At 45.9% G+C, this 12314-nt stretch overlaps 1 protein-coding gene across 1 annotated transcript in view; it reads right to left on the reverse strand.

Moving 5' to 3' along the window:
* ARMH4 (armadillo like helical domain containing 4) overlaps positions 1–12314 on the reverse strand; it is a 139458-nt gene that overhangs the window by 90689 nt on the left and 36455 nt on the right. The window contains exon 4 of the mRNA XM_058665372.1: positions 7758–8006. Within this exon, the coding sequence (XP_058521355.1) occupies positions 7758–8006 (249 nt within the window). The remainder of the gene's footprint in view (positions 1–7757; positions 8007–12314) is intronic.

Below are 12314 nucleotides of genomic sequence, written 5' to 3' on the forward strand. Positions count from 1 at the left end.
GACAGAGGACAGAACAAGTCAATCAACCACCCTTCAGCTGTATGTTGGCAATGAAAATACCGGGCAAACGGAGACTCTATGATGGATTATGTCAATCAGTGGATTCTCCAACGACCTCATCGTGCTTGGAGTGGTGAGAGTGGCAGCAATTCAGAACTGCTGAACTATCAAAACCACTCGAGCAAGACCCTCGGAGCATGCCCCACATTCGGGACCTGGGGTGGGTGGGAGACTGGGTGGGGCTTCTCCCTTAAAATCTCCTTTTACATCAGATAAATGAAGGAAACAATACAGAACTAATTGTCTTGCCCATCTTCCTGTAGTGCTTGAACCTTTTTACCCTAATTATGTCAAGATTGTCAAAAAAAAAATTTTAAAAAAAGATGCACTAATAGAATAAAGCAAAGAGTGATCCATCACGTAACACATCATACATCAAAAGACACTGACATTTGTGGCACTGAGGAGTAGTTTGAATTCTCACACTTCCCACTATCTTGGGAGAAGCTGCCGCGGTCTGCACAGCACTATACTTAAGCACCCAGTCCGAGCGACATGCTATGTGTTGTAAATGAACCAGCAGAGAAGGCCCCTGCCTTTTCACACTCTGCAGCTCTCCTTTCATAAGGTCTACCTACCACACCAGGGCTGCGGCTCGTCCTCATTGCCACCAATCCAAAACACGTTTGTCTAAATGTTCCTTTCCTTTTTATTTTGCTAAATTACCAGCTAATGACCCTGATGAAGAAATCTCTCATGCAGCCTAATAGATAATAATCTCTTAATGAGTTATTCCACCCAGTTAGCACGTCTGCATTGTTCTAAGGCCTTCTGCTATAAGTCTAAGCAAGGCTCTAATGCCGGGAGCTGGGCCCCGTGCCAGAACTGCAGGGTGATACACATGAGGGACACCCCAGGAGTCATAACTCACAGGCGAGCAAGGCCTGGCTATCAGTGGGGATTCAGTCCCTTGCTAACCAACTGCTCGGCTACTGACGGGCTCACATCTGACAGGCCACTCTGCACCATGATGGCTTATCTCCTTGAGTCACCCCTCACTCTGTCCTCAGCATTTAATTAGACATTAATCAGGTGCCCAATTCATGTCTAATGAAAAAACAAGCATGTGTTTTCCACAAACTCCTCCCCAACAAGTGTTTGAAAGATTCCCAGAGAAAAATACCCAACTCCTTCATCAAAGTGCTCATTACAGTGTCGCACACAGGAATATGAGAAAAGTGATGACAGCTATAATTATTCTGACCTTAGACGATAGCTTCAGAATGTTTAGAACATCTGTCAAGCTCTAAAGCAGCCAAAATAATCTGAAGAAAAAGATGCAATGATGAGATCCTCAAGTTCTCAACCAGAACTTATAAACTCAAAACAACTGAAGGGATTTTTATAAACTTTGTGGGAAAATGAAAGGTAAAAATAAGTTTATTTTTGGTACAAAAAATAATTAAAGTACATGTATAGTTTTTTTCATAATAGGCATTGTCCATGACCCTTTTAAAGGTCCTTGGCGAACATGGATTTAAATTTTTTGCAACAAAATACACCTATCTTTTTATTTATTTTTTCCACAAACTTGTTGACTATCCCTGGGTTTAAAATAAAGATGTCCTCTGCTCTAGACTACTGCCTAGGCTGCCTTATACCTAGGCAAGTGTTACACTTCTAACAGAAAAGCAGCCAATAGCTGGCGGGCACTATAAGCCTGGTTAATGCCAAATCTGCGTTGCCTACACCAGTGTGCCAGCATAGCTGCCTATTCTATTTTCTTTTAATTTTTTAAAGATATGCAGGAAGGGCGCGGAATGCTAGGCCAGAATACACCACTCCTCCCCCCAGGCAGGAGGGTCTGGAGGGTCAGGGAGAAAGCTACAGATTTCCCTAGGAGGTGGGTGCGGTGACATGCTGGAGTGACTGAGGGCATGTAAGACAAAGGAAAAATGGCTTCTGGGGATGGTCCAGGCTGGGTTAGGCTGCCACACTCACTGGTGCACGTGAAAAACAGATGGGTGCAGGCTGGCCAGGTTAGGCTGCAGCACTGGCTGGCAAGAGCTAGGATTGGGTATGAGTCATATCAGGCCAAACTACAGTACCACCCTGCCAAGTAAAAGATCCAGGGCTGGGATCAGGACTGGTAGGAGAACTGTGGGCACTCCTACTAGACTGCAGCTCCCACTGGTGAGCACAAGAGAGGGGCTGGGGGCAGCCCAGGTGAGGCTGGACTGTAGCATCCATTGGCATATGTGTAAGCCAGGTCTGGAGATAGGCCAGGCTGGGCCAGTTCACAGCACACACTGGCATGACTGAGAGCCAGGACGGAGCACAGGCCAGGTTGGGTTGGACCATAACACATGCCAGTTCACCTGAGGGTTGGAGGTAGGCTAGGTTGGTCTAGGCTATTGCACCTGCCAACAAAAGCTGGGACTGGGGGCAGGTCAAGCTGAACCAGGCAGCAGCACCTGCTGGCAAATGCCAAGACTGGGGATGGGCCATCTCAGACTGGGCCGCAGCACTTGCTGACAGATGCAAGACTTTGGCTGGATGCAGGCCTGGCAGGAGAATTTCAGGGACTTCCTTGCTGGGCCACTGCTTCCACTGCTGTGTGCAAGAGCTCCAACTACAGGCAGAGTGGTCCCAGGACAATTCAGGCTAGGCTAGACTGCCACACTGCTAGCACATACAAGAACCAAATAAGTGGGGGCCTGCCAGGCTAGGCTATAGCATTGGCTGGCAAGTGCCAGGACTAGGTGTAAGTCATGTCAGGCTGGACCATCATACTCTCGGCAAATGCAAGATTCGGTGTTTGGAGGGAGCCTGTTAGGGAAACCGTGGGCAATATTCTGCTACGCTGCAGCTCCCACTGATGAGCACAAGAGTCGGGGCTGGTTGCAGATCAAGTCAGGCAAGGCGGCAGCACCCAGAGGCATGCACACTGGCTGGATTCGGGGGCAGAGCAGGCTGGGCTGAGCTACAGCATCCAAGAGTGAGCATGAGAGCCAGATGGGATGTGGGACAGACTGGACTAGGTCGCAGTTACAGGTCAGCATTTGTAAAACCCAGAGCTGGGGCAGGCCTGGTGGAGGTTCTTGGCAGTCACCCCTATTAGGCTACAGCACTTGCCAGTGTCCATGAGGACCAGTCCAGTGATGGGCTGGGTTGGGCTGGGCCACAGCCCCCATTGGTTCATATGAGAGATGGGATTGCAGATGGAACTAATTAGGAAGCTGCATCCACCAGTATGTGCACTGGCTGGTGTAGTTGACAGACCAAACCTGACCCTGCACTGGCTGGTTCACACAAGTGTCAAGTCTGAGGTCAGACCAAGTGAGGTTACTTAAGGGACTCCCCAGTTGGATTGTTATACTCAAAACCCAGCTACAGGAAAAATTTAAAACGTGTGTGGTCCCCACCTTGATACTCCTGGGCCTCCTCAGTTGCTGATGCCTGTGCAGTAACAGCATGCCCAGATGTACAGACGGGACATGACAGCCAGCTCATCTAGGCCAACAATGTCTTGCCTGCATGAAACATCTCAACCACTGTAGCCGCTGTCCTGTCCGAGAGTAAAGTCAAGGTCCACAGTACAGAAAGCTAAAAAACCACCTGGGTTCCGGATGCCCCCTGAGTTGTAGGGTCAGCAGACACGGGAGCTTTGTTGCAGGACTTCTTGTTTCAAGATAAAATGCATCTTTTTACTCTATAAATTCATTTTTTAGAGTTCCTATTTCCAACAGTTGAAGGCAAACTAACAGATACAGCAACTAAAAAGGAAAGAATCACTATATTGATTACATTGGCAGTGTCTGGAACACTGAAATAGGACTTTGGTCCTATTGATTTTATATGTTAAAAATGAGAGCTGAGCAACTGATTATAGAAATGGGATATGATATGGGTTTGAGTCACAATATCTGCTCTCTTGGACACCATGAACTTCCTTTCTCGCTCCAACCTTTCCTCTACCTCTCCAATAAACAGAAAAAAAAAATGTCTGTTTTCTGTAACAGGTTCTCACTCACAAATCTGAACATGAACCTATTCGATCCAAGAGTATATTGAACCTGCCTGTTTGACTAGAGGGTCCCTGGGCCGTCAGCACTTCAGCTCAGCCAGTCCACCTCAGTCACCACGTGCATCTTCCATCCCGATTGTCTCTGCTGACACCACATACCTGACTCCACACCAACACTTTCCCATGGGATGACCAAGACACTGAGCTCTCTCCCGTTGAAGCAAAGTGTATGAGACAGTGACAAAGGCAGAAGCTCAGAGAATTCGAAGCCCCACCTCCTCGTGCTCTGCTCATACGTCATGGGCATTCTCTGCTCTGTTACTTCACAGCAAAAGAGACCATGATCTATTCATCCCAACCACCCAACTCAATGCATCCATTGAAAAATTTTTACATGGGTTTTACCATTTGTGTTGGAAAATCATTCATGTTATATAAAAAGGATATGACCAACTGCAAATAAAGTCACCCACTCAAAAAGAGGAAGAAAGCAGATGTCCAATTAAAGTATTATAGTATTAAGTAAGATGACTTTTTAACAGGTTTCGAAGTGGATATTTCCACTGCTTCATTAAGGAAGAAATCACACTGCATTTCATCATGTCCAGGCTCTAATAGCAGTCATGCACCTCTGCTTCCAAACCGATACAGCTCATTAAGTACCTCGGGAAATCTGCATGCCTCCCCTGTCACTGCTGGAACCACTGGGCATGAAGACAGTGGCTTATAACACCACACACACGCGATCGTACAGCTCTGGGTCTCAAATGTCAGAAAGGGCTCCCAACGGCTCAAATCCAGGATGTCAGGGCTGTGCTCCTTCAAGGCCCCATGGAGAATACAGTTTTTTTTTCTGTCTAGCTGCTCTACCAGAATTCCTTGGCTCGGGGCCCCACCACTGGGCCCTCCACTTCGATCATCACATCCCCTTCTCGGACTCTAGCCCTACACCTCCCTCTTCTAAGAACCTTTGTGATACAGGCATTGATGTCATGGGGCTTTCCATCCACATCTCGAGCTCTTTCACTTAATCACATCAGCCAAACATACACAAGTTCCACAGAGTAGGACATGAATACCTGAAGGAGTCATTTCTCTGTCTATTGAAAATCCATCATAATACTCTGCTGGCTCTACCTTCAGACCAGAGATGGTCTCACCAAGAAACTATTGGACTTTCCAGAACAATAAGATGCTGGACAGTATGCTTGGTAAATACCTCCAATGAAAGAATCTCAACTGAATTTGAACTATGGAAATGCAACAAGGTGGAGCAATCCACCGTCGGGGGAGGGTTTGGGAAGGGGTGGGGGGAATCCCAGTGCATATAAAAAATGTGCCACATATTACAATGTAATTAATTAAAAAAATAAATTATAAAAAAAAGAAAATCCATCATAATTGAGGGAGATTTTCTGCTCTTTCACTTAACCTGCAGATATTTAGGAAACTGTTCCATGGATATTCAATCAGATATTGTTACTGATTTTGTGATACTAGAATATTCTGTTGTCCCTCCAAAGAAGGTTAGTTGGTAAATAAAATTCTAGATCCAAACACCACTCAGTCTTAATACAGTGGGGAAAACAACAGATTGAAAGATTTTTTTTCCTGCTTTGGTTCCCAGGCAAGCAACAATGCTTAAAAACATCTTCACAAAATGAATTCTCTAGGGAAAACAAATGGAAGAAAAAGGTAACAGCCAACTGGATAAACAGTAAATTATCATGAAAGAAAAAGATTATATTAAAAAGGGAGAGCTGGCATGTGGTTAAGCTGCCACCTGTGATACAGACATTCCACATCTTCTCTGTTTCCAACACAGCTCCTGCTAACATGGCTGGGAGGCAGCAGACAACGGCTCAAGTATTTGAGTTCCCGTCACACACATGGCAGACCTGGATGGAACTCCTGGCTCCTGGCTTCAGCCATGGCTGTTGTGGGAATGTGGGAGTGAACTATGGATGAAAGAAATTTTCTCTCTTTTTCTTTCTCTCCCTCCTTCTCTCTTTCTCTCTCCCTCCTTCTCTTTCTCTCTCCCTCCTTCTCTCTTTCTCTTTCCCATCCTCTCTCTCTCTGTATATATGTGTGTGACCCTCTCGGCCACTCCACTCTTCAAATAAAAAGCAAGACTATTTCATTGTACATGATACTTCTACATTATAAAAGCACCACCCAGGAGTTTTAACCCTCTTTCTTTGTATTAGATTTTAACTCTTTGTATTAGATGTTCTTTATTTCATTTCAAACTTGTCTGTGTAATACAGGAATATTTTAGACAGTATTTCTTACATTATTTACAGATCAATATTCAGGTTATTTTGTGTTTGTGACAAAGGTACGGTACTTTGTGTTTCTTTTAAGGTATGAAAATAGCATAGCTTATAAGCTTTGATCAGTTTCATTAGATGTTTTCAAAGGAAACTACTGCCAGTACATGCTGAATTCATTTAAAAAAACAAATCAGTAAATATAATTGGCATTAGTAACATCTTAACCTGTCTCATCCTGTTTCATCTCCTTTCTGTATAAAATGCCTATCTATCAGAAAACCCAGTTGCTTTCCAACTGCAACCTTTATGCCAACCTATAGCCTGATACTCTCACAATTACATCAAGAACAAAGTCCCAGACCAATCCCCACATTTTTGGTACAATACTCCCAAAACTGGTTACAGTCATTTCTAGCTATCCAGTAACTGATTCCAGGACCCATTTCTGGACACCGAAATCTACAAATGTTTGAGTACCTTATATAAAACACTGTAGAATTTGCACAGAACCTACAGATATTTTTCCATGTGCTTTGTTTTAACTCATCTCTAGATTACTTTTTTTAAAACCTAAGATGCTGTAAATACAAGGCAACTAGTTATTACATTGCACTGATAGAGGAATCATAGCAACAAAAAGTGTACATGCTTGCTACAGATGCAATCTTCCTATCCCATGATGTGAACGACTGACTCAACGAAATTAAATTAACACCTGCCACAATGAGGATATAAACAGGCCAAACACAACAAACACAGGATTTGAGAGGTGGGCTTTCTGTGGCGAAGAGGTCACATCAGCTAAGGCCAAATGAGTGAAGCCATGGGTATTCAGCACTTAACATGGGCTCCCCCTGACACAGGGGAGGGACAGAACAAGGAGTTGCCCCATTGGCAGGAAGAGGCATGCCAAGCTGAGTCTCCCAGCAGTACTGCAAATGTGGGTCACGCACAGAAGAAAGTACAGGGCTGTCTGCCCACTCTGACTGCAGGAATGGACTGTAACTGGCAACGAACAGAGAAGGCCCTGGACTTCCCCAATGCCAATCTGGAAGTGAGGGAGGAACCTCCTATACAGAACAAATCCTACCGCGACAGGTGTCAAGTGCTTTAGTTTTCTGATTCCAGTCCAAGGCTAATGCCTATTTAGTGGGCCGGTTACACAAACACTCTCCCTGTTTAGAAGGCCTCCTGAAGCCCACCATTGCCTTCCAACTGGAAAGGAAAAGCGGAATTCCATCCAAAACAAACTAACCAAGCTTGTGATGGGCAGCTGGAGACAGAGGTCTGGCTATTAAGAGAACAAACATGAACTTATCATAGAGATGATTAGTAACTCTTCCCTAAGTGAACACCTATATGCAGAAAATCCATTCTGCTCCAAGACAAATACCAACAAAAGACAGATGTCATCTTGTAAAAGGGAGAGGAGGGAAAGGGAGCCAGGCATGACCTACCCAGCCCTTGATTCTGCTGTTTCCACTCGATGGCATCTGGCACTTGGTAGGTGGCTCCCTCCATCGGGCCCATGTTGTCCTGCTCTAAGCCAGGTTCCTGGGACGTGACACCAGGGACAGTGAACATGGGTAGCTCAGCGTCATCATCCAAGCTCTCATCCAGGGAGTCTGCGTCTTTATCATCCTCATCTTCCTCCTCATCTTCCTCATCTTCATCTTCATCCTCTTCATCCTCCTCTTCATCTATCTCTAGGGAAAAAGAAATCAAAGGAAAACATGAACTGATACAGTGAGCAAAGGGATACAGGAGTAAAGAAATCTCTGGAATGATCTTAAGGCTACAAAATAATCATGCTTGACCTTTTCAAACATATTTTATAGCCAAAGTTATGCAATATGAATTTCTGCAAAATTATGTACCCAAAGTTATATCAGCTAAGCATCATGTAGTTTCTTGAGAGTCAAAAAACAAGTAATAATGCTATTACTAAAGTCATACCTACATTCACCAGGGTAGAAAATACCACTTTTTGGCCAGCACTGTGGGACACTGGGTTAAGTCACAGCTTGCATCACTGGCATCCCATATCAGAGTGTCAGCTAAAGTCCTGGCTGCTCCATTTCTGATCCAACTCTCTGCTAATACTCCTGGGAAGGTAGCCAAGCATGGCCCAATGCTTCGTGTTCTTCCACCCATGTGAGAGACCTGGATAGAGAATTATTGGCTCCTGAATTTGACTTGGCCCAAACCTGGCTATCCTGGCTGTGGAGGGAATCAATTAGAGGATACAAGTTCTACAATCTTCTTTCTCATTCTCTCTGCCTTTCAAATAAATAAACAATTAAAAACAAAACATCTCCTTCCTAGTTTCTGGGAACCACTGAAGGTTTAGCACTTGGAAAGCACACTGAGGTAGCAACTAAACTTAAGGAACTGTTCCCACCCTTTTATACCAAAATCTTCTTTCTCTCGTCCCACAGTAGTGAGTAGACCCCAGAGCAGTGTTAAATGGTAGGCAGTTAAGGCCACGCAACAACAGCATCGACACTGCCAATTCTTTGCTGAATGGGAGAGGGGACATTTCTGGAGGACACCAGAAAAGCAATCCTTGAGGAAACAATCACCACCTTCGCCGTGAGGGCTAGCACTCCCAATGCGCCCCTTCAGTTCCTCAAGAGGAATGCCTGGAGGGAGGTGTACAGTCCCAATGTCATTAGGCTTGCCAATTTTCAATTTCCAGGAACACTCACAGCCCCGCCCACTAGGGATGCCCCTTTGCGGTTCCTAAGGTGTTCATCATCAGAAGCCTTTCTTTGGGTCTCACCCTTAATTCTGCACACAGTAGTTAGGGAAACAGGGAACTTTCCCTGTAGGTTTTAGAGAAGGAAGAAGGGACTCAAAGCACTCCTTTTCTGCTTTTAAACAGCTTTCTCCACACAAGCCCTTTTCTTCTACAGAAGGCTTTCTTTAACTTTAAAAGTATTACTTTTCATCTTTGTGCATTCTGTGTCCCTTAACCTTGCAGAATTTAATACCTGTCGCTATTCCAAAAGCCTAACAAATATTTTTTAAAGATTTACTTCTTTTTATTGGAAAGTTAGATTTACAGAGAGAAGGAGAGACAGAGAGGAAGATCTTCCATCCAATGATTCACTCCTCAAGTGATCGCAATAGCTGGTGTTGAGTTGATCTGAAGCCAGGAGCCTGAAGCTTTTTCCAGGTCTCCCATGTGGGTGCAGGGTCCCAAGGCTTTGGGCCGTCCTCCACTGCTTTTCCCAGGACACAAGCAGAGAGCTGGATGGGAAGCAGTGCTGCCGGGATTAGAAATGGCTCCCATAAGGGATCCCAGCGTGTGCAAGGTGAGGACTGTAGCTACTAGGCTACAACGCCAGGCCCAATAAATATTTTTAAATTTTTTTTTTATAGTGGAAAGGCAGACTTCACAGAGAGAGGAGGAGAGGCAGAGAGAAAGAGGTCTTCCATCCCCTGCTTCACCTCCCCAGATGACTGCAAAAGGTAAAACTAAACAGATCTGAAAGCAGATGTTTCCACCAGGTCTCCCATATGGGAACAGGGGCCCAAAGCCTTGAGCCATCCTCCACTGATTTGCTAGACTATAAGCAGCGAACTGGATAGGAAGTAGAGCAGCCAAGACATGAATTGGCATCTATATGAGACGCAGGAGCCAAAGGTAGCAGATTCAGCTGCTACAGCCCTACCACTCCCTGCCCAACCCCACAAATGTTTTCTTTTTCTTTTTTTTAAGATTTATTTTATTTTTATTACAAAGTCAGATATACAGAGAGGAGGAGAGATAGAGAGGAAGTGGAGCTGCCGGGATTAGAACCGGCGCCCATATGGGATTAGAACCGGTGCCCATATGGGATCCCAGTGCGTTCAAGGCGAGGACCTTAGCCACTAGGCCACGCTGTCAGGCCCCCCACAAATGTTTTCAAGCACCTAATGGATGCTGTCCCAGGCATGAAGAATGGAGCAATAGTGTCTCCTCCCTCACAGAACTCAACTGCTACTCAGGGAGAGGTACTGCAAACAAGAAGCTATAAAGAAGCTATACCAACAGACAGATAATACCAAACTTTGATTAAAGCTGTAAAAGAAAGAAGATGCGAGGCATTGCTCTTTTAGATAAGGAGATGAAGAAAAGCCTTTCTGATCAAGCTTGAGCAGAAGCCATAAACAATGATAAGCTCACTTGTTTAACTTGGGTCAGTATCTACCAGAAGAGGATGCCTGGCACAGAGAACAGCCAGAGCAAAACCTCTGAGGCAGCTACGTGCCCGCTGAGCTCCAAGAGTGGCAGAGCAGACTGGGTGAGCGGCAAGGGGGCCTCAGGACTGAAAATGGGAACTAAGAGTAACAAGAAGAACCCATATTCACAGTGTGACAGCCAGGCTTATGGCATCCAAACGTCGGAAGCTACAACGTAGAGATAATATTAAAACCCTCAGAGGAGCTGAGATCATCAAACGAAGAAGCATGGTCCAGGCCAGCCCTGGGGACTCCACCATGAGGAAGCTGGCCAGCAGAGACAGTCCAGCAAGAGAAGGAGAGGTCCCAAAGAGCTGAGAGGAGAACCCCCACAGGGTTTGACAGCAAGGAAGGCAAACACTAACAAAGCATTCCTAAGCATCTCAGCAAGAGACGAAATCCAGCTCTGGCTTTGACACTGACCAGGCATTAAGGATTTTGACAAAAGTCATTTCCATGGAATAACAGGTACAAAAGTCAGGTTGGAGTGATGCAAAAGAGAAATACAAAAGAAGTAGACACACAGAGCAGTTGTTTGACTCACAGATTGGGATGCCCATGAGACACCCACCTGGGCCAGAGTCACATTACTGCACCCAATTTCAGTTTCCTGCTATTGCACACCCCAGGAGGCAGCAGGTGGCGGTCCAAGTACTTCAGTACATACCATCTTCGTAGAAGACCTAGATCGAGTTCCTAGTTCCCAATTTAGGCCTGGCCCTGTCATGATTCCTGAAGGCATCAGCAGACTGAATTAGCAGGTAAAAGTGTGTGTGTGTGTGTGTGTGTGTGTGTGTATGCACGTGTACACACACGCCTGTCTGTCCATCTCCATACCTCTCAAGCAAAACAGATAAGCATTTGTTAAAAATAAGTAGATGCAGCAACCATAGGAAATTCTTACAAAAAGCTGACTGAATCAGAGAACAAGGACATGAGGACAAAGCTGAGGGACGTGAAGCCAGGGCAGGACTGGCCCAGCAACATCCCAGCAGAGGGTCACGAAGCCAGCCAGGGCAGGGCTGGCCCAGCCACATCCCAGCAGAGGGTCACGAAGCCAGCCAGGGCAGGGCTGGCCCAGCCACATCCCAGCAGAGGGTCACGAAGCCAGCCAGGGCAGGGCTGGCCCAGGGACATCCTCCGCTGCAGGAGGAGGAAAAGAACAGGAAGCAGGCAGAGATATGAAACACGTCAGATCTGATGAAGGCAATCTGTGCCAGTTACCTTCAGATTCCTTTATATTCTTGCATTTGAAAAAAAAAATAAAAAGGAATAAAGAAATCCTGGTGGCTGGAGGCGAGAGGACAAAGTGTGAAGTAATCACCTTGGAGAGTGGGCGAGTGAATTCTCAAGGGAAAATGCAGTGTGGGCATGCCAGGCAGCCCTTGGGGGCCCACTTGAGATGGAACGTCACGAACCTAAAGTGAGACCTGCTGAGATGGTTCTCTCCAGCTCTGCGGAGTGCTGTGTGCAGGCGTAGGAGGAGAAGTGAGGCAGAGATTCAGCCAGGAGTGGATCGTCCTCAGAGAGAGGGTGGGAGATGATGAGAGCGCCAAGAAGGCTGTTGCCTGTGTGTGGAGGAGTAACCATATAGAAGGAGCTGAGGAGGTCAGAGAGAGGAAAGCACTGGGTGAGTGGATGAGAGCAACAACCTTCAGGGATCATTAAAAGCATCCAAGGGCTCCAGGGACCTCTCCCCTGCACGCGGGAACCGGCCCTGGGCTCAAGAGAACACATCTTCATGTTTGAAGCATCCTAAGATCATTTCTCATTCCCTTTTCTTCCTG

Source organism: Ochotona princeps, chromosome 6 (assembly GCF_030435755.1).
Source record: "Ochotona princeps isolate mOchPri1 chromosome 6, mOchPri1.hap1, whole genome shotgun sequence".
NCBI classification, from domain to species: Eukaryota; Metazoa; Chordata; class Mammalia; order Lagomorpha; family Ochotonidae; genus Ochotona; species Ochotona princeps.